The sequence below is a fragment of the Lagopus muta genome, chromosome 17, assembly GCF_023343835.1.
Source record: "Lagopus muta isolate bLagMut1 chromosome 17, bLagMut1 primary, whole genome shotgun sequence".
NCBI classification, from domain to species: domain Eukaryota; kingdom Metazoa; phylum Chordata; class Aves; order Galliformes; family Phasianidae; genus Lagopus; species Lagopus muta.
Window position 1 is genome coordinate 11,202,210 of NC_064449.1, and position 27,563 is coordinate 11,229,772.

At 41.9% G+C, this 27,563-nt stretch overlaps 1 protein-coding gene across 2 annotated transcripts; it reads left to right on the forward strand.

The window, feature by feature from the left end:
- The first annotated feature begins 24 nt into the window (after window positions 1–24).
- On the forward strand, window positions 25–23,593 carry GOLGA3 (golgin A3). 2 transcript variants are annotated; one of them, XM_048963835.1, is made up of 24 exons: window positions 25–139; window positions 1,446–1,793; window positions 4,887–5,168; window positions 5,999–6,111; window positions 7,194–7,888; window positions 9,003–9,114; window positions 9,661–9,967; window positions 10,369–10,571; window positions 10,943–11,080; window positions 11,674–11,835; window positions 12,260–12,628; window positions 13,805–13,882; window positions 14,775–15,038; window positions 15,515–15,609; window positions 16,059–16,275; window positions 16,688–16,831; window positions 17,415–17,612; window positions 18,133–18,249; window positions 18,754–18,893; window positions 19,666–19,798; window positions 20,003–20,125; window positions 20,517–20,681; window positions 21,581–21,735; window positions 22,734–23,593. In XM_048963835.1, exons 2-24 carry the CDS (start codon window positions 1,661–1,663, stop codon window positions 22,939–22,941), a joined length of 4,551 nt encoding a protein of 1,516 aa, XP_048819792.1. In that variant the 5' UTR covers window positions 25–139; window positions 1,446–1,660; the 3' UTR covers window positions 22,942–23,593. The 2 variants fall into 2 exon arrangements, with proteins under 2 accessions (XP_048819792.1, XP_048819794.1); XM_048963837.1 differs by having other exon boundaries at window positions 4,887–5,045.
- Window positions 23,594–27,563: the final 3,970 nt, after the last annotated feature.

Below are 27,563 nucleotides of genomic sequence, written 5' to 3' on the forward strand. Positions count from 1 at the left end.
CGGGCCTCGCGCGGCCCTGCGGAAGTGGCGGCGGCGGCCGGCGGGGAGGGAGAAGCGCGGTGCACCGCCGCGCCCCGCCCGCCCCTTCCCGCTGGAGGCAGCGCCACGTCTCGGGCGGCAGCCGGGCGGGCGGCCACAGGTCTGCGCGGGTTCGGCCGGGTCGGGGACGGGGATGGGATGGGGGTGGCGGGGCGACGTGCGGTCCGAGGGGCTTCGCCGCGCTCCGGCCCGGGCCCCGCCGCGCTCCGTGCTCGGAGCGGAGCGGGCAGGTTAGCGGGCTCACAGCCGGCTTCCCGCGGCGCGTCTGTGTGCGTTCCGAGTGGGTGCGCGGAAGGGCTTGGGAGCCGTCGGCCTTTGGGGTTGAGTCGCACGGGAGAGCCCGGCTGCGGAGAGCTGCCCCGCTCACTGTGCGCCGCGTGCCGTCCTGTCTTTGTCTGCGGCTCCTCTGCCCGCACGGCAGCTGCTCTTCAGACGGCCGCCGCGAGCTTCTGACGCGGAGCGTGGAATCCTTCCGAGGCCGTGAGCTCGTTGCCTTCCTCTCCCGTGGAGATGTCGGTTCCGTGCCCCTGCCGCTCCCTGAGAGCTCCCTGCTGCGGCGCTTACACGGCTGCACTCTGGAGATGGGGACGCGGCGTTGCATACGGTGTGTGGAAACTCACCGAACCTAGGCCTGGCCCAAAATCCCTTCCGCCACACAGAATCGGGGGTTCTGCTCTTTTGGTAATTGCAACGCGAGTTCAGCTGTCGGTGCCTGTTTGAACATTTTGACAGCCACAGTGAGTGCTTGCAATGGCTTTTGTCAGATGGCGTCAGTAGTCCGGGTCTGTGTACAGGTAGGAGCTGAGTGCAGATTATGGGATTTGCATTCTGTGTTTGGGAATCCCTCCTGACTCCCCAGGGCACTGGGCCGTGCCCTCCCTGCTGCTGTGCTGACTTTGGCCAGGCAGTGCACCATGTGTGTGCCGCTCTGCGGGCAAGTAAACAGCAGTGATGTCATTTGTATAAAATAGCCCTGGTTCCCTCTTGTGTTGTGACCAAAGGATTTGAACCAGGATGGCAGTAGGTCCTTGGAATGAAATATGTTATGAAAGTCTAGACTGTGACTCACAAAGCAGAATGCAGCGCTGAGTGCTGTCTGGCTTGTGAAAGCCGAGGTGAAATAGAAGTTTCTGTTAAAAAGGACAGCGATCTTAAATCAGTCTTGCTGAATGGTATCTCATTGCCTTATTACACTGATCTATTAATGCAACTGGAAAATAGTAGGTGACTAAAATGGTGTTAAGTAGATCATTTCATATTTAGAGAAGTTGGGCAGTTGTGGTATTGCATTGTCACTGTTGCTATCCCATCTGCTGGTTCTGTTTGTTGAAGTTGATGGGCTGGTGGGCAGTCTGTGAGTGCTGCTTGCTTTTTAACTGCTGTTTTCAAACTACGTTTGTTTGTAGGGAATGAGGATCCTTGCTGATTAAAGCTTTGGCCGTAAGCTGTTTTCATGATCTGGAATCATCAGCTGCCTGCTGCTCACCAAGAGCTGAAAGCTCAGAACTGTGCCCTGCATAACACCTTGATGCTGTTGCTAATGGAGAGAAACTGGACTCGGTAGTTTGCTTGGCAGCACATTTAGAAGAAATACTTTCCTGTGATCTGGATTGTTTTTACCATGGAATCCTCATCCATGCAGCAGGATGTTCTGTTGGACAACAGGAGCAGCAGTGGGGCTCCTGGCACCTCTCAAGAACATGGGGATTGTAACGCCAAGTCAGCTTTGCGTGTTACAGGAGATGAAGTTAACCGTAAGTTATTTCTTATGAACTGCATCATTTCCAAGTCTCACAAGGCTTCCCTGCTACTTTTATTTGGGCGGTGCTGAAGGACATCTTTGTCCTTGAGGTCAGAGATTTCTTGTACAGCAATACATAGAAAGTTTAGTGAAGGCCATGACTCTGCACATGAGAAAACTTTTCTGTTTTAAAATTCATTCTTTCAAAACAAACCCACACTACCCAATACTATCAGCCACCAACTGAGCATGTGCTGCTCACAGTCTTACTCTGTCTTCTGAAATCATTTCCAGTCACGTATGCATGAAGCTCTTCAGAACTGCCAATTCTAACAGGTCAGAAATGGAGTATTTTATTCTAGTATTTAAAGTTCTAAGTTAAAACGTGCTCAGAAAGTCTCTCTAAATTTGCATTGTGGAAGAGAGATGCTGGCATGTACGCCCCAGATTATCTCGCCCAAATTATCTCAAAATAATGTAGGCAGGCACTGTAGTAAAATAATCATGCAGCTGCTCAGAAGAAACTTAAAAGTGTACAGATCTGAGTACAAAGTCATGGAAAAACTGAGGTTGGAAGGGACCTCTGTGGATCATCTGGTCAGGTCTTATGCACAGAGCATTGCTGTCACAGTGCTCAGGCCTGCCCAGGCCCTCCTCATGCTGGCTTTTAGAAAATCTCCAAATCAACAGCTTTTCTGCCCGTGCTGTCACTGAACTGCTTTCGTTGTGAAAATCTTCCGCGTTGATGTTCCCATGTTTCCACTGCAGATAGCGAGGGACAAGTTGATACGAAGGGGGTCTGCGTGTTGCAGCTGCAGGCGTACGCTGAAGGAGGACACAGTGCTTATGTTAAAGGAACTTTCTGTTGATACAGAGGGGATCATGTGACAAAGCTGTTAGTCTTCGCTCCTCCTCTAGTGTCACAGAGCGTCGCCTTGTCACAGGCAGGAAAGTGGAGTCCTAAAACTGTGTGCACTTATCACTCTGCCCTTTATCAGAGCGGCAGTGCGGCTGTGTGCTGATTCATTCATCTTTTATGAAGCCAGAGATCACGCTTTCCTGCTTTCTCCTGTCTTGGACATCATCCAAACAGTTGAATTGTGGCTTGTAAATAGGTAATGTGTGACTCCAGTGTTTTCAATTAAATTCCATCTCTTCCCACACTTTTCTGACCACGGTTGTATTGACACCATTGCCAGTTCCAGACAAAATTTAGATGCTGAGTGTCTCATGGCTTCAGGAAGTTGCCAGGAAGCCATTCTTCCAGAATTTTGCTCCAGTATCTTTTTTTTTTAATCCATGTGTACCACTCAAGGTTGTGAAAGAAAAAAATACTAATAGAGTACAGGCTCAGTGCAGTAATAGCTGCAGTTTCAGAAATGTGGGCAGAAAATATTTCTGCATGTGCAAGGTGTTGTTACTCAGAGCACTCACTCTCTTTGAAATTTCCTTTTTGCATTCCTGAGCTGCAGTTTTAAAATGTCTTCATCCAAACCTTATGTTGGTTGGTCATTTATAGAGCAGCTCCATCTCTGCTCCTCTGCAGCCTGGTTGTACCCATCCCTTCTGTCGGGTGAGCTGCATCAGAGGACTGGTTTGGGCTCAGAGGGGCTGCACGTGTTCCCTGTATGACAGAGGTGATACTCGAGAGCATTTCAGTTCAAAGCATAGGGAGCTGATACGCTCCGGCCACCTGCCATGAAAAGCTGTAGATTTTCTATGCACGCTGTTTCCTTGGTCAGAGCCCTGCAGACATCCCTGCTGGGATGGGTGGGTGCCTCACAGACATAGCAATGGATGAACGCAGTGGAAAAAGCCCTGCTTTTTCCTCCCTCTCATCTGGCTGGTTTTACTTCAGGTCTGCTTTCATGTTCGCTGCAGACATGCACAGCTTTGTCTTTTTAATTGTTTTGCTTTCAGAATATTGCAGGGATTCATCATGTGAGGGTAACTGTTCAACAGCAGCATGGTGAAGGACTGATGTCTAAGTCAGTAACTGAAGTATTTAATCAGTGTCACCAACTTCCTGTGTGTGGGTCTTAGAAACACTTCAGTTCTGACAGGATCTGTTTTCTAATTGAATGTTTCTCAGTTCTCTTATTTTCCCCACGTCAAACTTTTTAAAAAGAAAATGCAAGAAACTGTGTTTTCGTGTCTGCAGCTCAAGGGAGGGGAAATGGAAGACTTGATCTTTCTACTTGCAAATACCTGGTGGTCACACATGCTAAATATTGTCAGACATATTTATGGAAAGCCATAATGACTTCTTCCACATCACTCTCATGAGTTCTGGTTATCCCAGTGATACGCAGTGTGTGAGCAGAAAGATGGGCTGCTTCACTTCTCTGCTCTGACAAGGTGTTTTGCAGAGGTTTAATGTAACACATTTGAAGTTAGATGTATAATTCTGCTGCAGCAGCAGTTCCCTAAATGGAAGTAACCCCTGATGGAGCAAAGTAAAAACGTGTGAGAAATACAAACCTACAAAGTATTGGGCTGGCATTAAAGAAGTATCATGATGGGAAAGGAGATGAGACAGAATTGGTACCAAAGTGGTCCTTGAATTGCCTTCTAATTGCTGGATTTATTGCTTTGATTCACATAAGGATTGCTATCATACTTTTGATGGTGTGAAAATTGTAAGCTAATCTTTGAAATTGGGAAGCTGTGGCTGACCCACGTGGGGAGCTGGGTGGTGGGTGCTCTCTGTCCCCTTGCCCAGGGCTGTGCCCAACAGCTGAGTCACCATGCAGGGCCTGCAGTGCCTGAGTGTGATTGCAGTGGCTTTGCAGTGTGCTGTGACAGATTGTGTTGTGTGTGTTGGTGCGTAGTGCTTTGAAATCTAACAAGATTTGTGTGAAGTTTTGAAGATATTTTATGATTGCATTTGAGATCCTGTTTGAAGGCACCGTGTTCAGGCAAATCGAAGGTATTTCATTTCTTAAATTGGAGGAATGTCCCCTTATAATACTGTGTTTTCCACTTACTGTCTTAGCAATTCCTGTATTCTTGTCCAAAGACAGCAGCATGGGCGTTGTGTGTGGATGGGGCAGCAAGGATACACGGAGTGGTTTACAGCAAAGCTCAGTGAACCTTTCTTTTCCAGCCACCAGTGTTAACCTCAGCGAAGTGCCAAATGAAGAGGGAAGTCTGGAGCTAAACAGCAAAGCGGACGCCTGCCAGAATGGGCCAGAGTTGCTCTTCCCTGACTCTCCCATATCTTTTGATCCCACCAGCAGTCCTCAGGGTCAAGAGTCATCCCCAGGTGTGCCTGGTTTCCATGACAGCCTAAGGAAGTCTCAGGGAACTAGTGCTGAGGGCATAGCTCTTAGAAAAGAAGCTTTGCAGTCTCTCAAACTAAGCCTTCCCATGCAAGAAACAGAATTGTGTAAGCATCTGTTTATGATGGTGCCCCTGCTTTCCATTGCTGCATAAAGCTTTTTTCTCTGAGCCTGACTGTGGAAACCTCTACTATCATTTCAGCTTGGACTAAATGTCGTTTTTGCAGTAAGCTTTTACTTTGAACTAAAATTCATTTTCTTTCAGTATACCACCTCCTGCTGCAGCTAAAGCACGTGCCTTAACATTTAGAAATTATTCTCACGCTGGAGGGGGATCTATGCTTTCTGGGATTGAGGCTGTTCTGATCTTCCTGCCTGATTATGGGGAGTAACAGGTGACAGCAAAACAAAAGGAGGTCATTTTGAGCTAAGTAATGAAGAGGAAGAGGAGAAAGGAAGAGCTTTTACTATGAGAAATCTAGTGCTGCACAACATTTGTGGATTGTTCTTTAAAAGCATTCCTGGACAGACCATGTGAGTTAGCAGAGTGACAGAATATATCCGTTGAATAGTCTTTCTCAGACCTTTAAGGAATGAGCAGACTGTGTAAGTCTGTCTCAGCTATTCAATTTCAGTACTGCCCAAAGTTCAGAACAGGTGAACTAAACTTGCTGTAGGATCTTTCTCTTTTCTTATGTACTCAGAGGAACTACAGCACTGGGAAATTGGACAAACTGAAATACACAATCATTATCAATGCTTACACAACAGTGTATTAGAAGAGAACATTTTGGGGTGCATGCTATTGGGCTTTCCTTGCATTTCTTGCTTAAGCATGAAGCATGTTGCTGGTGGTAGAAGGGGTTGTTTCCTTTTGCATCAGATTTGCCTGTTGCAGTTTTCCTTTTCTAACTGTGAAGATACCCTTCACTTACAGGCTCAGCAGAGGCTTCCCTCCCATTGGAGAATGAAGAACAAATACGACTTCAAGCAAGAAGACGGCTAGAAGAGCAGCTCAGACAGTACAGGGTGAAGAGACATCAGGAGAGAGTGAGTAGCACACAGCAGGTGTTGTAGCTTCCATAGTTGTTGGTAGGCTTGGAAGCTTCATTCTCTCTGTGCTTTAAATTATGTTTTCTATGTTTTAAAAATTCAGTTGCTTTTCCAAATGTGAAAAAGCATGCTTTTTTTTTTTCTTCTGGATGTACAAAATATGGTTCTGTTACTGTATTGCTAACACACCTTTTTTACAACTCAGAATATGAAAAAAATAACAGAACTGAGATAACTTTAAGCTTAAGAAAACTCCAGTAGTTATTTCAAGTCTTAATTTTTTTTTCTTCTATCTTTCTGCTAGTTTCAGCTGGAACTTACTTGGTTTTTCCCTCACAGTGCCTGGTATGATGCTGTGTTTTGGCTTTAGTGGAAAGCCATGTTGATAACACACTGATGCTTCTAGTTGCTGCTGGGCAGTGCTGCACTGAACCAAGGCCGTTTGAATTTCTCACACTGTTGTGTAGTGAGGGGGACTGAGGGACACCAGGAGTTGGGAGGGGACGGAACCAGGACAGCTGAGCTAACCCAGCCAAAGGGATGTTCCATGCCGTAGGACACCATGCCAAAACAAAAGCCTGAGAAGGGCAGGGATCTGGCTGGGCAGGCAGCTGCTGCGTGGACTCTGGCTGGGGGTCAGTCAGCAGGTAGTGAGCAATTGCTTGCACATCACTTGTTTTGTGTACATATGCATTTATATTATTATATCTGTTATCCTATTTTCCTCTTCCTTTTTGCGTCTTAGTAGTTTTTATCTTGACCACAAGTTCCACTTTGGGTTTTTTTTTCTTTTTTTTTCCAGTTCTCTCCCCCATCCCTCTGGGGGAAGGACAGTGATCAGGACAGTGGTGCTCAGCCACCTGCCAGCTTCAGCCACAACAATCCTTCTGTTCATTTTTAGACTCTACCTTGATCACGAGTCTTGATAGAGTTGATTGCTGCCATAGTTCACTTGTTCATGAAGTGATGCAGAAATATAAATATAAACGTGAAAGTTCAGAGCTTCAGCAAAATAAATCCTTGACACTGGTTCAGGTGTAACGTTCTGAAATTTACTGGAGCCTCTTGGTTTCTTTTAGTCTAACCAGTCTACATCCAAGAGCCGGCCCTCCAGCACACTGGATCCTGAGCTGATGTTAAACCCAGAAATCTTACCAAGGGCTAGCACTGTAGCAATGACGAAGGAATACTCCTTTTTGCGGACCAGTGTCCCCAGGGGGCCGAAACTGGGAAGCCTGGGACTTCCAGCATCTTCAAAAGAGAGAAAAAGTTCAAAGTCTTCGAAGTCCACTAAGATCCGGTCCTTGGCTGACTACAGAACTGAAGATTCAGGCTCTGGGAGTTCTGCAGGGAATCTTGTGGCTACCGATTTACCTGGTGGGACTTTGAAGCAAAGCAGAAGTGGTCCAGCATCAGTTGTTTCTGAGATTAGTCTGCCTTTTGACACAGATGATCGAATAGAGGATTCCTCCTTAGCAGGAGATAGCGTTTCAGAGATTGATGGAAGTGAAGTGGGAATGAGGCTGGATGGAAATGAAAGCGACAGCTCTACCTACAGCAGCGTATCAGGAAAGGGGCTGTATAACAATTTACCAAATTCAGAAGGCAAACAGAGAATTCCATACACAATAAATGGTCAGAAGATACATCCTGATGCGATAGGACAATTTCCTTCCATCAGTGAAGTGCTACAGGCTGCAGCAGTGGAGCACCAAGCCCAAGAGCAAGAATTTAATGGGGAAATACGGAGCCGGAGAGACAGTATTTCTAGCAGGTAAGAAAGACTGATACACAGTCAGATGGTTACCAAGCATTACACTTTTTTAGTCGGTGCTCTATTGCTCTTCTGCTAACATTGGATGAAACTTCTGTTCATCATGATAAAATCTGCTTTTAACTTAGAGATTATGAAAGAAACTGAAAGATCACCAGGTATCTACTGACTAAATGCGTTTTAGAGAGGATAGTTTTGACACTGATCGGATGTTTTAAAAGTTCTGCTAGCAATTGCCTCCATCTATATTTGCTTGTGGAGCATTTATTCACAGAGTCCCTGATGTGGCATTGGCCTTTAAGGCCTGAAAGTGTTGACATAACTGAGTCAAGCAGTGATGTTTGTTATGATCATTTATGTGATCTTTCAGACCTTGAGTCACTGTGTAATGCTAAGAGTCCTGCCCTTAATACTCTTAGTCTCTGCAGCCCTTGAGTCTAACAAGCTTACATGTGTGTGATAGGTGTTAAACTGATTATAGGCAAGCTGAAGCCCTTACTGATGCAGTTATTTGTGTGTTGTTTTTTTTTTTTTTTAATCACTTGTCTGCAAATGCAGTGATTGAAATATGGTATATTTATGGAAATAGGGTAGCAGTTTAGAGATTATCTCTTCTCCTTCCCCACTTTGGAGTAAAGTGAAGTTCCATGAGACATTAGAGTAAAATCAGTTGTCACTGATTGTCTCATCATGGGCTTAGTTCTTGCAGTAATGAGAGAGAAGATCTTGTCAGCTTTCTCTGGATTCCTCAGCTGTATATGGTGGAAGGAGAATAAGGAAACCCTTCTGCCAAATACCTTTTCTTCCTTCTTCTGCACTTCCTGTTGTTACCTTGCACTTCTGTAAAAGTAACAGAAGTATGGGTATCAGAATAAACTCTAGTAGCTGCAAATGTAGGAAGCTAACATGTAAAACTTCAGTGTGAATGTGGTTTCTTTCTCTTTAGATGGTACTGAATTTGTTCCCCTCTTTTCTGGATCCTTCAAACTTGGAGTGCATGTTGCTAGGTCACGTGGGAAGCATATTATCTTATGGACTCTGAATACCTCTTAATTTTGCAATGCTTTTGCTCAGCAGTATTCTAACCCTTAACTGTGTATGGATGTTTCTGCAGTGTATCTATGGAAAGCTCTGTCGCAGGAACTCATGACGAAATGTTGCAGGTGCTAAAGGAGAAGATGAGACTTGAAGGACAACTAGAGGCACTTTCTGTAGAAGCTAATCAGGTAGAAAATGAATTTCTGTATTTAGCAAATTATGTTAATGTGTTAATTAATTTTCAAGGGCTTCCTACTCTTAGGGAAGTGTGTTTTGTAAAAACATTGTTGAACTACTTGCATTACAAGGATGTTTAGGGAGATAAAGCCAGTAAAGCTGTTGAAAGGTTTAAAAAAAAACAAAAGGACAAAAGCAGTCCAGAGATGATAAATACAGAGTTGTGCTAGTGATTGCCTGTATTGCTGTATTTTCAGTTTGTACTGACTAATGGTACAATGTACATAACGCAAAACATTCTTACTTAAAGGGTGGAAACAAATCTTATATGCCAATAACCATGTCAGGATTTATAACAGAAACACTGCGTGGTTTGTCTGTGCTGTCTTCTGTATTTTCTTTGAAAATTTGGTAGGCAAGATGTCACTTCAGAAAATGGTTTTTAGAACAAAATGGTCTTTGCTTTAGCAAACTCATTTTGCTATGTATCTTCTGTAGTCAGCCATTAGTGTATTTTCTGTTAAGACCTTTGTGTTTTATTTTTGGGACGCGTTCAGGCTCTGAAAGAGAAGGCTGAGCTGCAGGCCCAACTTGCAGCTTTGAACATGAAGCTTCAGGCGCAGGTGGAGCACAGCCAAAGCAGCCAACAGAAGCAGGAGTCACTGAGCTCCGAAGTGGCCACATTAAAGCAGTCTTGCTGGGACCTGGAACGAGCAATGGCTGACCTGCAAAACACCTTGGAAGCAAAGAACGCTAGTTTGGCTTCTTCAAATAATGATTTGCAGCTAGCAGAGGAGCAGTACCAAAGACTCATGCTGAAAGTTGAAGATATGCAAAAAAGTGTTCTCACCAGAGACAGCACAGGTGGGCCGATGTAAATTGTGATCTCTACAATTTTTATACTCTAGAAACACTTCTATTTTGACATAATTCTGAAGCCCAATTTGTAATGATGAATCTCCATCTCAGGGTACCTGATCTTCAATTCTATTTTTTAATTATTTCATACCTCTGTCCCTTAAAAAGCTTAAAAATTACTCATTTATTTTAATTTTGTTCTGCTTATGGCCTGATTTTTTTTATTTTTTTTTTTTTTTTATTCTAGAATTTCGGCTCACTTGGAATAGCCAATCTTTGTGTAATGAGGTGCACATGTTTTTGATCAAATAAATAGCTGTGAACACAGCAATAAGCCTTGAAACCCTGTGCATGAGTGCAGAGTGATGGTGTATGATAATCCCTCTGCTTTCTTTTCCTTTTTTTAGTTCATGATCTGCGACAGCAGTTAGCTTCCTTACAGAACCAACTTCAGAAAGTGCAGCTGGAACGAACCACGCTGACCAATAAGCTGAAAGCATCTGAAACAGAAATCACTTCTCTCCAGAATGTGCGACAGTGGTACCAGCAGCAGCTGGTTCTTGCACAGGAGGCTCGAGTCAGGCTGCAGAGCGAGATGGCCAATATACAGGTGTTGTGATTGGCTTGCACGTAGGACTGAGGATGTTTCATGTTTAGTTTTATCGAGGGGATGTTGTGTGTGAACCCTGATAAGGGAGCCTCACTCTGTGTACTTCAGGTGGAGAGTAGAGTGGGGGGGGTGGTTTGGTTTTCATCATGGTGTGTTAGGTCATGTCACTACTGACACGCAAATATAACCAAAACACTTGTCATATGTTTGTGAAGAACCTTGTAGGTAATAGTTGAGATGAGGCACAGATTCTGGTTTTCTTGTTTTTCCTTTTTTTTTTTTTCCCCTTTCCCCTGGGACTGTGACGGTTTTTTTTGGCTGAATTTTGGCTTTTCTTTCTAACCAGTGTATTTTTTTCCCCTTCCCTTCAGGCTGGGCAAATGACCCAAGCAGGTGTGTTGGAACATCTCAAACTGGAGAATGTGGCATTGTCTCAGCAGTTGACTGAAACCCAGCACAGATCTATTAAAGAAAAGGAACGTATTGCAGCACAGCTGCAGAATATTGAGGTAAGGCTGTAGATGGTCTCTATGACTTATATTCTGTTGAACTTGTGTATTTAGGTTCTGCAAATGTCATATTTGAAAACAGAAGGATTTTCCATCAGAGCATTGAATTTTGCTCCTAATCTCTTAAGCTAGAAAGGGCAGCAAAGCAGCAGGTTAGTGGAAGCACCTCATCTCTGGTGTTGCTAATAGCAGTTGTGTCAATGACAGGAAATGTTATTTCGTGGAGTAGCTACGGCATCTCACGAATCTTCTGGTTCAGAATTTTCTATATGGCTTAATCATAATACTTCAAAGATTCCTTTTATTTATATCTTGTTTGGTCAATTTAGAAAGTATGCAAAGTTATTGAAGAGGAATTCAGATTGTCACAAGTGCGCTCGCTATTTTTTCTGCTGTGTCTTAAGTGCGTTAGTGGATGACTTCAGTAAAGATCTACTGGGCTGTAGGGCAGACATCAAAATGTTCACTTGTCTCTTTCATCGAGAAATGTTCTTCATTTATCCTTCTCACTTTTATTCTCCCAACAGAGCATGTGTACACAGTCCCTACCCATTGAAGTTATAAATGCTGACTCCTTACTTTCTTCTGTGCAGGCTGACATGTTGGACCAAGAAGCTGCTTTCATGCAGATCCAAGAGGCTAAAACCATGGTGGAAGAAGACTTGCAGAGAAAACTAGAGGAGTTTGAGGATGAGAAAGAACAGCTTCAGAAAATGGCTGACTCTGCAGCAACTTTGGAGCAAGAGCTGGATCAGGTAGGCTGACAACTTCCCAAAGATTGCAAAGGATTCAGCTAGTTGGCTGAAAAGGCAGTAATAAGTAAATGCTGAGCTCTGAACTTCTGTAAATCTTCTGAAAATGAAATCCATGTGAAAATTGCTCCGCTTCAGATGAGAAGCTTTCATTCTCCTTTTTTTTTAATCGTCTCAATAACAATACTTTCTTGAAATTTCAGATCTGTTCTCTTGGAAGTTGCTTTTGCTAGTGAATTCAATATGTAATTATTCCAAATATAGACAAGAAGCATAGATCAATGTCCAAAGTTGTTAGGCAGTCAGGATCTTCTGTTATTTTCCCCTACAAGCTCAATGGTAGTTACAATATTTTGTTTTTATTGCAGTGCATTCTCAAATACAATGTTCATTTTGTATGAACTTAATCTTAAAATACTTTTCTCAGGTCAAACTGACTTTGCATCAGAGAGATTTGCAGCTTGAATCTTTACAGCAAGAGCACCTAGATCTAATGAAACAATTCACCGTGACCCAAGAGATGTTGCATACCAAAGAACAGACCCTGGATGACCTGCAAACTCAGTATGATGAACTGAAGGCCAGATTAGAAGAGTTCCAAAGTGATGCTACTTCTAAAGATGACATGATACAGTATTTGCAAAATGAGAAGATTGTCTTGGAAGTTGCTCTGCAGACAGCAAAAGCAAGCCAAGAGCAACTTGATGAAGGAACAAAACGCCTTGGAGAAGATACAGAAGTAACATCAGAAATCTTGGAACAGTTGAGACAAGAGATGGCAATTAAGTCAAGCCAGGTAATAAATCCCTAAAAGTGTCTTTATTAAGCATAGCTGTTGCAATTCAGTATTGCCACAGGCACGTGGCATTGCCAGTTACATGGCAGGAGATTTGTACAGGCAGGTTCATCTATGTCTGTGCTTTCAACATTCAGCTAATTGGGAATGTTTTAATAATTCTGTTATATTTCTCTGTTGGAAGACTGATGCTTTATATTTTGTTATATCATTAGAATGCTTACAGTTTCAGACTACTTGGTATCTGTATGGATTTATGCATTTTCATTATACGAGATGGGAAGCTGAAGTAAATTGATTCTGTTCTGTGATCTTTCTAAAACATAACAGTTAAAAAAAAAATTGAGTACAGACCACATGAAAATAACTTTCTGATGTGCTCCTTTTTTTTTTTTTTTTTTTTGACACCATCAAACATCTCCCATAGGCAGTAATTTAGTTCTGTTTAACTGAGCCTTTATCTTGTACCAGTACAGCAAGGTGAGGTTTGGATATTGCTGTATACCAGCCAAGGCTTTTTTCTAGGCACTGAGCTGGTTAACAAGTTTAAGTCTAATGCATATCCTTACTCTTCTTGTGCCTGCTTTCAAGTATTGTGACCCTTCCCTTTGCACCTTCAGTGTCGTAATCATATAAGTTCTCTATCTTTTATGGCGTCCAGGCTCCACGTGAAAGCTCCATGAAGAGCTTGCTTATTGAATACAGCTTATGATGGGTGCCTGGTAATCTGTAGAGGTTTCTTTTGAAGAGAGCAATGGAACTTGTTAGTATTACCAGTAGAAGTGTAAAATAGCTGTGGATGCCCATATAATGAGATTGCTTTTTTTTTTCCCATTCAAAGAACCAGCTGCTTTCTTCACTAGGTCACGTACGTGAGAACTGATGCTCTATGGATACCATTATACAGATCAGTGGCACAAACTAAAATCTTAATGTCAGAATAAGGAGCCCTTGTTTACTACACGGTTCATTATAAGATGTAAATTTATTTCTGTATAAAATGCTGGGTTATCTAACAGTGTCACTGACAGACCTAGTCACAAACAGGATCCTCATTAGTATGTTGTATGTTCAGCAGTATGTTCAACCATAGTAGAAGGTACTGTCAGTGCTTGAAGTAACATGGAATATGTGGTGTGGCATGTGGAACAACATCTTTGGTTTTTGTTCTGGCAGGTAGAAAATCTGCAACAGGAAAATGGCAGCCTTAAAAAACAGGTTCAAAAAGTGAAGGAACAGTTCCTACAGCAGAAGGTAAATAAAAGCAAGTTATTTCAGAGAATTAGAAGCAAAGAACAGATTTTTACAGTCTAGGTGGTTCTGAGGGCTTTTGTGAGAAAACTGGAATCCATTTTCAGTACCAAATACAAATAACTTTGTGACATAATTATTTTGTTTGTGTATGCTGTACAGTGATTTTTTATCTGCAGTTAAGATAAAAGTAGATCCACCAATCAATTCGTGCTTTCATAGGACTTTAGGAACTTTGCCAAATGGTCCATCATATCACATTTCTCTGGCTTGCTGATATCAAGTTTGCTTTTGCAAAAGCACTCAGGAAAATCTTCAAGTATCATCATTTTCTTGCAGCTTTGAAAAGCGGTTGCTACTTGACTTTTATTCTGAATAGCTTTAAAGTAGTAATTTGATGTGTTATTGGTTTTGCAAGAATATATGTATTATGGCACCACTGATTACTTTTTATCCCACTGCCAGCAGTTGTTGTAGTTTGTTTGGTTTAGCTTTGAGAAGGCTGTTTAAACGGTGGGCTGCCAACAAATCCCCTTCTCGTGTCAACAGTTTTTAATCGTGCACATGTAATAGTTTGTTACAACTAGTTTAGTTTTTAAGAAGTAGCATTTAAGAAGTTCTATAAAGAATATGAAGACGAGGGTACCATATTGCTGTAAACATTCTTCCCTTAGTTTTTAATGAACTGCTGATATTATCTGATTATTTGATACCTGAGCTTGCATAAGTCTCTGAACTTGCATGAGTGTGTCACAGAGATGATGTCGGTCTGTATTATTTGATGATGCTGCCACAAAACTGGAACAACAGCAGTGAATACTTCACAGTAAATCACAACTTTATAGATTTTGGAGTTACAGGGATGATCTTTTCCTCTTGAACTCTTGTGAACAAGGTAATGGTGGAAGCTTATCGAAGAGATGCAAGTTCTAAGGACCAGCTGATTAGTGAACTGAAAGCTACGAAGAAGCGCCTGGACGCGGAAATGAAAGAGTTAAAACGAGAACTGCTACAAATTCAAGTAGAAAAGCAGTCACTGGAATCTGAACATTCAAAACTACAGAAGGAAGTGACTGAGGTTCGCCAGCAGATGGTGGAAATAGAGAATCATCTTCAGTCCGTGCAGAAAGAACGAGATGAAATGGAAACACGCCTACAGGTATGGGAGCTGTTAAGCTTTGGACACTGGGGAGTGTTACATACAGGATATGTTGTCACTTCTGTTAGTTCTGGCTACTTGCAAGTTAAGGTTCTTGATTACCTACTTAATGCTGTATATGTAGGTGTGCATATGCCTTCCACAATCAGTAATGGATATCTCCTGTAAGTCAGCAGGGAGGAGGGTGCTACAGGAGTGGCAGAGAGGTGACATGGAAGCAGTTAACCTGGTCTCAAAGTGAGTGCAGTCTGAGAGACCAAAGCAGAGCTCTGTGCACACACGTTATCATGGTGGCCACAGAGGAATTCATTTAAAAAGAAATGCAGAGGAGTTGGAAAGAAGACAGAGAACCTTGAAATAGCTGGGTTTTTTTCTTCTGTTTCTATTTAGAGTTGAAAATAGTTTTGAAACTTTACATCTGTTTTCTTGTAATCAAACATAAAGCAAATGTGTATTTTTTCTCCTTCCGTATCAAGTCTCTGCAGTTTGATAAGGAGCAAATGGCATCTCTTGCTGAGGCAAATCAGACATTAAAACTGCAAGTAGAACAAATGCAAGAAGAAGCAAAGAAGTAAGTCTGTTCTTTTAATACAGACAAAAGAACTATGATGTTTGTTTTTGTGAGCACCTTTCTAGCAGTAAGACTTTTCCTATTTCTTAGTCTTATTTGGGAAAATGTGGATTGTGTGCTAAGCAGGAGTTCCAGCTTCTCTGATTCACTCATGGTTTTTAACCAAAGATATATGCCGTGCAGCATGTATGTTATGTCAACATAGCAGAACATGTTAAGTGGAGTTAACATTCAGTTAATCCTAGTTTTCCTTCAGTGTCTTATAGCCCCAGCTGGCTAGAATGATGGCTTTAATGAGAACAAGTTTGGGTTTGTTTTTTATTTTCACTGGTAATCATAGAAGAAAACTTTTTGCAAAACATATCAAAGATCTCAGATTGGATGACACATTAAACTGAATTCTTACTCTAAGTTTCCATCATTCAGTTTTGTTTATGCTTTCATTCTAGGGCCATTACTGAGCAGAAACAGAAAATGAAGCGTCTAGGGTCAGATCTGACAAGTGCTCAGAAGGAGATGAAAGCAAAGCATAAAGCCTATGAGAATGCAGTCAGCATTCTGAGTCGGCGACTGCAGGAATCCCTCACTGCAAAGGAGTCTGCTGAAGCAGAGCTGAGCAAGCTAAAAGCGCAAATCACTGATGGTGGAAGCAACCAGATTGCTCAAGTATATGGATGTCTTTAACCCTGTTAATACAAAGATAGCACTGCTACGTTGTTAAATGTGTCAGAATATTATTTTACACTGAAGTGATGAAAATACTTGGAATATAGAGCTAGATAAGAACCATGTATCAATGTTCTAAATACTTGGAATTTCCTTAATTACATTGGAGAGAGATGATTTGGGTTTTTTTTTGTATTTCATCCATATTTTTCTGATTACTGATTGCAGCTGATTAAAAAAAAACAAAGTCTCAGCATCTGAAGATTTTCCAAAATAGTAAAGCTCTGAGCAAGACCTTTAAATTGAGCGCTAGCAGCTCATTTAATACTTGATAGTAGAATAAACTCCTTAACAAAACAATTGCTTCTGCAAGTGAATGATGCAATAATCTGCCTTATCCCTTTGTCTTTAGGAAAGGATTCAAGCCCTGGAGACAGAATTGCAAGCTGTTAGAAGCAGTAAGTTGATGCTGGAAAAAGAGTTGCAAGAAGTGATTTCACTTACCAGCCAAGAGCTTGAGGAATACAGAGAGAAAGTGCTGGAACTTGAGGATGAGGTGATTGTACTGCCACTTTCCCATCTGTCATGTAATTCAGGCAAAGTACCTAGAGGAAAAGAGAAATTTGAGTACTGTTATTTTATTCCAACAGTGCAGAAAATCCGAACCTTGTGTAGGAAATGCTGTGTTTGTGGCACTGGCCAGTTGTGCTGCCTTTCATGTCTGCCCTTCATGGCTCTTCATGGTTTTATGAATCATTTTAGCGTAGAGGAAAGGAAGAGAGAAGGGTAGTTCCTTTATTAGTTACCAGCTGAGTGTGGTCACAAGACAGTGATTGTGCATGAATCACTGTTTATTGGGAGTCATGGATGCTCAGTGAGTTTTGAAGTGCAGGATGGTAATGATAGTCCAAAAAATCAACTACTTTTTTTCTGCATCTGAGCAGTACTCAGAGATTCAGCTGTCTAGCAAGCATCCTAGTCTTCTAAAAAACTCCACAACTACTGTGTAACTGTGCCTATTTTGAACTATATATTAAAAAAACAACAGCCTGTGAAAGCAGAGAAACGTAATGACTTCATTTTTTTTGAGGTTGTAATCTGGAACTGTTTGTTTATTTTGGATTTCTCTTTGACTGTAGCTTCAGGAGTCTCGAGGGTTCAGGAGGAAGATAAAACGTTTAGAAGAGATTAACAAGAAGTTGGCCCTTGAACTGGAACATGAACGTGGAAAACTCACAGGCCTTAGTCAGTCTAATGCTGCTTTGCGAGAGCACAACAATGTTCTAGAAACAGCGTTAGCAAAAAGAGAAGCAGATTTGGTCCAACTGAATCTACAGGTATTTGACTTCTGGTTTAATATCATAAGAAAGGAACTGGCTGATGTTTCTGATAACAAGATGTAGAGGTCGTCGCTTGCATGATGCAAGGTTGACACAATTTCTTCAGCTCCAGATCTCGTATGTGTTGCATAACAGCAGTAGCATGAGACTCAACAACAGATGAAAAGTGAGATTTGGCACTAGGCAGAGCTGCTGGTGGGAGGTGGAATAAATCATGCAGAAAAACTTGCAGTAGTGAAAGTTTGATTCGTTTAAGACTGGACCTTGATGTGCAGACTGTGTCACATAAGGACTCACTGAGATGAACGTTGGTTTGTATGCCAGTAGTAATGTATTCCTGGGATATAAACAAATGGGAATACTGACAAAGAATTGCCTATAACGTGCTACCATTTGACCTGAAGAGCAGAGGGAAGCTTTGCAGTTGCTGCATTGGCTAGTGTTCATATTTACCAGCTTGTCTGATCTTCCTGTGAGTCTGGACAAAAGGTGCATTTGTTTTTGTGATGTGATGCAGGTTCAGGCAGTCCTAAAGCGGAAGGAGGAAGAGGACCAGCAAATGCAACAACTTATTCAAGCTTTACAGGCTTCCTTGGAGAAAGAAAAGTCGAAAGTTAAAGACCTTAAGGAGCAGGTAATAAGTCATCTTTTCTTTTATTCATTTAAAAGATGATTTAAATGTAAAGTATTTGGGCAGTGGCTTTACAGAAAATGTATGTTTCACAATGTAGTGCTACCAGTAGGACCTCCATTGTGATGGATGATAGTTGAAAGATCAGTTGATGTCTTTTCTGTTATGCTCTGTTTGTTAGCCATGCTCTGTGACTACCAAGAAAATTCCATTGTAACTTGCAATGTGCAGAGCGTATCCTGAAGTGAGGATGCTTCATCAAAAAATTAGCATTGAAAAAACAGTCTTGCAGACAGGGTTCTCCCTTACATACCTATTTACCACTAGTGGTAATAAGGATGACAACACTAACAGTGTTTTGTAAATGAAAATAAGAAGTGTTAGCAGCACATTAATACTGCTGCACAACTTTCTTCTTGTTTTGTTTGTAGTCCCTTGGCCAACATCCCCGTATGATTCTCCTACTGTGACAGAGCAAAGAAAATGGCATCATTTTTTTTCTTGCAGGTAGCAGCAGCCAAAGCAGATGCAGCACACAACCGCCGTCATTACAGAGCTGCTGCCCTTGAGCTCAATGAGGTCAAGAAAGAGCTACATGCCAAAGAACTGCTTGTCCAAGCCCTTCAGGCTGAAGTGGACAAACTGCAGTAAGTGTGCTGTAGTAAATGCCTAAGTTCTGAGAGTACAGGAAACAAAAGAAGCCGTCTGAAAAACATCTATCTTAGCGAAATTGGATTTCACTGCTCTGGAGTGGATTATGGTGAAATGTGCCCTAGCTGAGCTTGATCATAAAATGTGTGGTTGGATGCTAGGCATGTATTTGCATGTCTCTGTCTCTTGGTGATTAAATTAGATCTGAAGTGGGCTGTATATAGGTTTCACCATCCTCTTCTTTTTTTACATTTTTCAACCTGAATTTTTACTATTTTTCTTGTTAGTAAAAGTTAGCAAGTTAAATATATATTGTTCTCCTCTCTTTACAGCTCTGAAGAATGACATAGAGGATGAATTTGAGGGTTGAATATATTCCACAATATATTGCAATTCAGTTTGTTTTGTTGTATAGAGTGTATTTTCTTAAACTGTAAGGATCTACAGGACTTATGTGAGAGTGGATCTAAGGCTAACTCTGTTCTTCCAAGAACAAAATGTACTGACAAGTTTTTTTTTGTTTACATGATCTGTTGTTTGTAAGTCAACCAGTGTTCATGGAACACAGATTTTTCTGTGGTACTTACAGTAGTTATGCACCTGGCACTGGTGACATAACTCTTGCTGTGACTGTGTTGGCAAAGACTTCAAAGCTGTAAGCAGGTGCCACGCGCTGTCACATCACTTGTGATTACATAGCTAACACAACAAAGTACTTGGGCAGAGTGAGTAACTGCTGTGTGTGTTTCTGTTCATCCTGCTGCTTAGGGTAGAGGATGAGAAGCATTCCCAGGAAGTATCACAGTTTCAGCAAGAGCTGGCAGAAGCCAGATCTCAGCTCCAACTTCTGCAGAGACAGCTGGATGAAAAGCTGAGTGAGCAGCCTTTAGTAAGCCAAGAGGTAAAAGCTGCACGCTTACTGTGTTTATCCTTATTTATGATGTGTTGTGTGATTTCTTTTGTCCTTCGCTCAGCAATTTTTAATAGTTTGGTTTCAGAGGTTTTCTTAGAGACAGGAAGGATTCATGAGACTTAGGTAAGAATACTTTAGATTTTGTGATTCAGTGGATGTATACAGAATGCTAACGGTACTTCTTTCTGCTAGGTGGAAGACCTCAAGTGGGAAGTAGAACAAAAAGAAAGAGAAATTGAAACACTTAAGCAGCAGTTGGATATGAGTGAGCAGCGCAGCCATAAGGAACTGGAAGGGATGCAAGTTGTCCTGCAGGTATTCAATCTAGCGAGTGGAGATTCTGATGGGTAACAGGTATTGGTGTAGGGGGATAACTAAGAAAGCCCTTCTTAGTTTAAAATCATACTTGCACTAATTATTTGAGTAGATGTAAATTTATTTTAATAAAATATGTATTGTGTTTTTCAGCTTTTCTTCTTAGTTACACTGGGCTGTTAGCTTCTTATTTTATTGGACAAAACAGATCATTGACTTTTTATCTTATTTCTGGATTTCTGCCAAGGTTGATCAGTTTCATATCATGCTGTTACGTTTTGCTACTTTTTCTAGTTTCCCCTGGGGACTGAATAAGGTGATGAAGGCATTAGTTGGCTGGAATTCTATATTTTTTCATGCATCATATTCATTTCCTTATTTTGCTATTCAGAATATCAAGACTGAGTTGGAAATGGTGAGAGAAGATCTGTCGGTGACTCAAAAGGATAAGTTTATGCTGCAGGCTAAAGTGAGTGAACTGAAGAACAGCATGAAGTCACTGCTGCAGCAGAACCAGCAACTGAAGATGGACCTGAAGCATGGCAAGATGAAGAAGGTATTTTAGCAGAAGGAATATGTAGCAGTGCCATTAGATTACAGTACTGGGAAATACTCTGCTGCAAGGGAACTTGGTGAAAAATCCTAACTGAAATGCCTGCCTGTGATACAGACTTAATGATGTTCTGAGATTGAAATAAAAAATACAGCAACATTTCCAGGCAAAAGCAACTTGATCGATTTGATTTCACATCTTTTTCCTTAAAACTCTTTGTGTTTAGCATATTATCTTACATTTCCATTTTAACTCATTATTATAAAGCAGAAAAGAAAGTGCTTAAATAATGATTAGTGGGCAAGTATTTATATAATATTTTCTTGATGCTAACATGTTTGTCTTCTCCATTCTGGACCCGTCTAGTTTATTACCTTGCACAGTTTCAGAAGCTAGCTGTTAATGGTTCTTTGGTCTCTTGCACTTATCTTCTCTCGAGCGATAAGGGAGTTTCATATAGAACTTCTCTGTTTCGTTCTGTAGACATCTGTCTCTGTATTTCATCCTGCAGGTCTCAGGATATCCAGAAGGACTTCTTTGATTATACACAACTGTTGTTGGTTTTTTGGTTTTTCTTCTTCCCTGAATTGTTCTCTTTAACTATACTGAAATAACGTCATTAATTTCTGTGTTGAAAACAGAAGTAAATTGCATTAAATCCCTATTGTTTTATTTCTTTCATAGGGTGATTTCTTGAGCAGCCCTGCATGCTTTCTGTTTACTTATGAGTATGGCTAAAAGTTGGCTTTAGGTTAGGAACTTACACTTGTGACCCATGAGATTTAACTGTATCAGAAGCGTGTTCATGTTACATACCAGTAGTGTGAGGCTCCATTGGGTACAAGTGAAGTGGATGGAATGGATTAATTGATTTCTGACTATTCTGTTTTCCCTTTAACCAGAGGAAAGGAGAGAACAATTCTTCAAATCCTGTGACTCCAGTCAAGATCCCAGATTGCCCAGTGCCTGCTGCCTTGCTGGAAGAACTGTTAAAACCATCGACAGCTGTGAGCAAGGAGCCTTTAAAAAATCTGAACAGCTGTCTGCGGCAATTGAAGTATGACCTGGTTCTAAAACTGCATTAAATACTTTTTAAACGTTTCCAGGAAACCAGCTGCCAACTAAAGGGGGGAGGAAAAAAAAAAGAGTTGTGAAATGAATTATTTTCCTCTTATTAGGGCTGTATTTAGGACAGTAGGATGTTCTGTTATCTTAAGTATTTGCTTATATGGCAGTGGAATAAGGAAAGAACAAGTAGACAAAATGTTCATCCTAAATTTCTCAGTACAAAAATAGATACACTGCAAAACAAACCAGAAACTGCTATTTTTAGTTGCTCTTGCTAGTGGAGAAGCTGGTGTTTGTTTCTTCTCACTATCAGCAGGGTTGCTTGTGATAGGAGCCCAAGCAATGAATTAATGGATCTCTACAGTGGAATTTGATTCTGCCAAGTGTATGTTTTTGTGTCTGCCCTCACAAGGATGTATGCAAAGTTCTGAGGAGGAAAGCTCCAACCTCAGGAACTTGGGCTTATGTGATAACTGAGATACTAATACCACCTTAGCTGCTCTTTTGGGGGAGTGAGCCTGCAATATCTGTGCAGTGAATCTGTATTACCAGACTCGTCTTTTTGCAAAGCTGCTGTCTGAATACAAGTCACTGTGTTTGTTTATTTTTCTCTGATGCTTTCCTCACTTCCACGTCCCTGTTGTCTTCAGTATCTGCAAGGCAGCCATGTCTATCAGGTTGCAGATGCTGGGTGCCTTTCCTGAGGAAATGGTGCTGCATCTTGCTTGGCAGCAAGTATGTGTAGTAAACGAGTTGCTGCATTGTTGGCACTTACTTTTGGGTTAAGTGTATTGCATTTGTTTTTCTCTTAAATTACAGACGGTTTCTAAGTTTTGTTTAGACTTCTTTCTAATGTATACAGCTTTAGCTTAGATAATGTTGAAGTAGGTATCAGAAATCAGAAAATTAATTAAGTTATCTTTCATTTAGTTGTTAGCTTTCTGCTTGATAATATTTGCTCTTTTTTGCTCCCAAAACTTTCCAAAGGCAAGAAATGGACAGTCTTCAGCGTCAGATGGAGGAACACACCATTACAGTGCATGAATCAATGTCTTCATGGACTCAGATTGAGGAGCAGCTAATGGACTTTACCTCCACTGGTCCTGCAGCTGCTTCAGAGCATCAGGAGCGTCCTGCTTTGGTTGAAAAGAAGCAGAATTGCGATGTTAGCGACAAGGAAGCTTTGACACTATAACCTCCTCAGCAGTTGTCTTTCTTCCTATTGCTTTAAGTGTGTAAACAAATCTTTATCAGAAATATTTATTTATTTCGTTTTTAAACTGGTCTTCAGAATTTTGCTTTTGCCTGTAGAATTAAAAGGCACGGTTTATGACATCAGCATAATAGTAAGTGCAGAATGTGCTGTTCTAAGGGTTTGTTTGAAAGCTTACTGTAATGAAACTTCATTGTAATAATTCTACCATACTGGGGACTGCCAAGTGAGAAATCTGGCTTGTTTTTGGGTTTAGTGAGAGGTTAAGTTGAAGACTTGCATTGAGCCCCAGAAGACCATCTGCTTCCAGGTCTGCATTTGTTTAATCTGGGTAAATTTGTTAGCAGATGACAGTTAATTATGCTTCATCTGTTTTTTGTTCTGTTTAGTTCTTTTTTCTTTGGGTTGAGGGTCAGATTTTTGTTTTTCTCTCTTTGTGGGCTGTGTCCAGAGCACAGAAAAAAAGAGAAGTCCTGCTCATGTTCAGCTGCAGGCAGTGGTTGAAAAATGGCTACTCCTACTAGAACATTATCCTTCCCCACACCTATAATCTCTTTAAATTTGAGATTACAGGTGTCTGTATTTAAAAATTAAAAAAAAAAAAGAAGCATTTGAAGCCCTTTCTAGCTATAAAGATGACAGAACTTTGGCAGTTTTGCCTGGGATGTTTTCATAAGTGTCACAGTTTCTCTCTTACAGCTGCAGGCCAGTAGGGAGCTTTGCTTCACTGCACAAACACTTCTTGCACCTTTTTAGTTCGACTTTTGAAGTAGACATCCTTGATTAAAGGTATGCTTGTAATATATATTTATATATATAAGAGATAAAAATCATAATTTTCTGACTGTTTTAATATGCTTGTATGCAGTAAGTCAAGGCTGACATGAGGTTGTTTTTTTTGTTGTTGTTGTCTGTTACTCTCTTTGTTATATTATTACATTTTAAGTTTGCTGGGTTTTAATATACTGTCAGATGGCTAAGGGAAGTTAGCCCCCAAAGCCAGAGCTTCTAGATATATAATTATTTTGCTTTGGAAGACAGAATTATAATGCCTATAAAATTATTATTTCTATTATCTTCCCAACACACTTCACCCCCTCCCCCTACATCCTCTATGATAAGGCGTCCACTGTGAGTGGAAGTGGTGGCACTGTGACGCCTTAGCTAAGCTGTTATTATTCTCCTTTGGTCCCGTGGGCTCAGAGTGCAGTGATAAACCCCTCATTCAAAAACTGCTGCAGAGGTACTGCTGCATCCAGTGTCCTAAGGCACAGACCAAAATGTACGGGATGTTCTTTGGAAGCTTGAGTGGCTGCTTGTGCCGGCATGGTTTTGTCTTTGAAACAGACAGAAAACAGGTCAATTGTATTCACTGTAGGCTGGTGTGAAAAATGAATCTAACAAGTGCAAGGAGACTGATCAGCTGTTTAAAAAAAAAAAAAGCATCTCTTCAAGTAACTTTTTCATAATTAGCTATAATCCAGGGTTTGGAGAAGTTTCCCTGTCAGTTGTCCAGCTTGTTTATTTTTCTCAAGAGGAAGTAGCTTCTTGGAGGAGGCTGCTTTTGGATGGGTTTGGGTGTTTTGAGAGGAGATGATTGCAGTTCGCTTCAAATAAGTAAAAACTGGATGAGGGGTGGGGATTGGGTGGAGGGAATAACGTTTATCCAGCTTTGCAGCTCATAATTACCTATTGAAGCTCAAATCCAGTTGAGCACTCAATAGTTAGCATCTGTACTGAATGACATTGTTCCCCTTGCTCAGCTCCTGGATTTTAACTGGCATTTTGTGGAGTCAGAGTCAAGTGATGCTAAAAGCCAAGGTTTTCAAGTTAGCAAAGGGAGAAATGCCTTAGTGTAAATTAGGTGTCCAACATACAGAGTTACTGACGAATTTAAAGAAAAGCTAGAAGCTTTACTGACTAGCTTAAACATGTTAATGTCTGCAAACCACTGCAGTCCACTTTGCAGAGTCAATGGTACTGGTTATCTCGCTGCTGTCATGTTCTTGAAGTTGCCTGTATATTAAGCTCTAAGAAGAAAAACATATGCAGTGTTGTTAAATAACAAAATCAAATCTACATAGGGAGTAATATATTCAGTACAAAAAGTTATTGAATGTTGAGGATTTTAAATAAAATAACACTTGTGCAGGGTTAACGTTGCTGTTCATTTTGGTGAATATGTTGCCTACAGTTAATCCATTATGTTTTAATCTCCGAAGTTTGCCAACAGTTGTATAGATAAAGCTTTTATCTGATCTCAGAGAAGCCAGGATTGTAAGAAACCTTCATAGGTCTTGTCTTAAAAATGTCTGTTCTTCTTTTTGTATCAGTACTGCATTCTGTCTTCGGTGCAGCGCTGTGTTTTTGCACTAGCTCCTTATGAAGGCAGCTGAGTTGGTACAGTCAGGTAGTCTTAGGTATGTATTTTTCTTTTTAAAGATGAAGGAGCTGTTGTGAAATTCTGAGATTAGATTTCTGCATCGATCGACCTGTCTCTCTTTCAAAGTTCCTGGGCACTAGTTATTTTATTTTCACCGTGTGGTTTTCTATAGACACAAGCACCATGCCATTTGTTTCATTGCAGATCAGAGATAAGGTCTGTGGGTCCAAACCTCCTGTGGTCCTAAGTGCTGAAGTCAGAGGAGTCACTAGAAAGCCTTCTAGAAGGGGCACTCAGGATGTGACAAAAGGAAAGGCCTTTTCTTTCAAGCTATCAGCTATGTATCTTAATTATCCAGAGAAATAGTTGCTGCTTAATTAAGAGGCCTCGCCCTGAGGCTGAACAGCTCTCTCTACAGAGGCAGAGGTCTCTTGCTGTCTGGGCAGTAGAGTAGTTACTGGAATGAGAAGTGGGTCCCCTCTGCATGTCTGAGAACTGCCAAATGTATCAGAAGAGTGTCAGTGCCTCATTGATGTTGGTGTGCTTTTAGAAATTGCAGAATACTGTTTCAAAAGGTTTTTTTGCTTTCTCAAGTATTTGAGGGGAATGTATTTTCCTTGTCTGTTTTTCAGCAGTTGCTACCCACTGAACAGGCTTGATGATGGGGCAGAAATGTTGCTGTAAAGTAAGAATGTTTCCCAGATGTTGAAAGTTGTTAAAGGCTGTACTGTCTGTTTCCAAATGCTGTTGGGTTTTTGGAGGCTCTGGAAAAAACTGCATTAAAACAACAACAAAGAAAAACCTGCAATGAAAGAAGTGTTAGTTACTGTCTGTGACGTTGCTGAACACTGTAATGTTCCATCCTGTTGTCTTCCAGATGTCTTGAAATACTCATGCACTGTACAGGGGCCAGCTGAGCCCCGCATCCACTCCTGCAGTAGAGGATCGGTTCCCACGCTGTTCATTCAGACAGTATCCTAGCTGAAATCTATGGCATCGTCACAGGCATAGAGAGCAGAGTATTATCAGAATGAATGTTGGAGTGCTAGTATTATCATGGATTACCTTTACCTCCTTAGGGGAGTGAAGTGCAGCAGCACGAGTGTGGTGTGACAGCAGCTGTGTGCTGGGCACACACAGTGCCACCAGTACCAAATTACCTCGGGGCTGACAAGTTTGCTACTGGTGATGCACAGCTTGTCACATATGTTCCAATAACTCTGCCAGGGAGATGTGAGCACTTTACGTGTGACCTGCTGTGATCAGAGCCTTGATTACTGACACCAGTCCAAATTACTGGTGCTCGTTAGCTGTCAGTCTGATCACAGTGGTCTCCCGCTGCTGCGTAACACTGCAGGCTGAGAGCAGAGCAGATTTCCAGTACGGATGCACAGATCCCTAGAGGAGATAAAGGTGTTCTCAGTGTTGTAAAAGCAGCGTTATGTTTTATACACGATGCTCGCTAATGTAATGTCTGCGTAGGCTGGGTGTGTAAAGATGGGAGTCGGTCGCTTTGTGTTGTGAGGGGATAACCCAGGGAGGGAGGAGTTGTGCACAATCGATCACACGAAGCATGTCCGTTATAAAATAGTGTGCATAGGAATTCCTCTAAAAGTTTTGTGCAATAAACTATTTTTGGTAAAGGGCTCCATGCTGTTTTTATTTATAAGGAGAAACCAGTATCTCTTAATTTTGACGATTTATTTAGAATTCAGAACGTGCTGTATCGCCAATTTTTTAAAAGATATTTTGAAAGAGTTCGTCACTGTCTTCGTTCTTATCTTTTTTTCCCCCGATGATTTTTTACTACACCGCAGGCGCCGGTCATGCTATTCCCATTCGCTCCTCAGCCGGAGAGCAGCGCTGCGAGCGGAGCGACGGGAGGCCGAGCCGCCGGCAGCTGCAGCGCAGCGAGCGGGAGAGCGGAGCGCGGCGCGGAGCTCCGCCAGCAGGGGGCGCCGGCGGCCCCGCAAGAACTACGAGGAGCGGCGACGTTTACGGAGAAAAGCCTCCCCGCGGCGAGCTCCGGGCGATCCCCGCTGCGCTCGGCGCCTCCCGCGGGGCCCCGCCACCCTTCAGGCGCCGAACTCCCGTTTTACACCGGACTTCCTCTCGGCGGGCCGGCCGCGGGAGCGCGGAAGGCCGCGGGGATCGGCGCCGGAGGAGCGGAGGCCAGGGCGCGGCGCTCCGTCCGGAAGCAAGCGCGGAGGTGAGCGGCGGG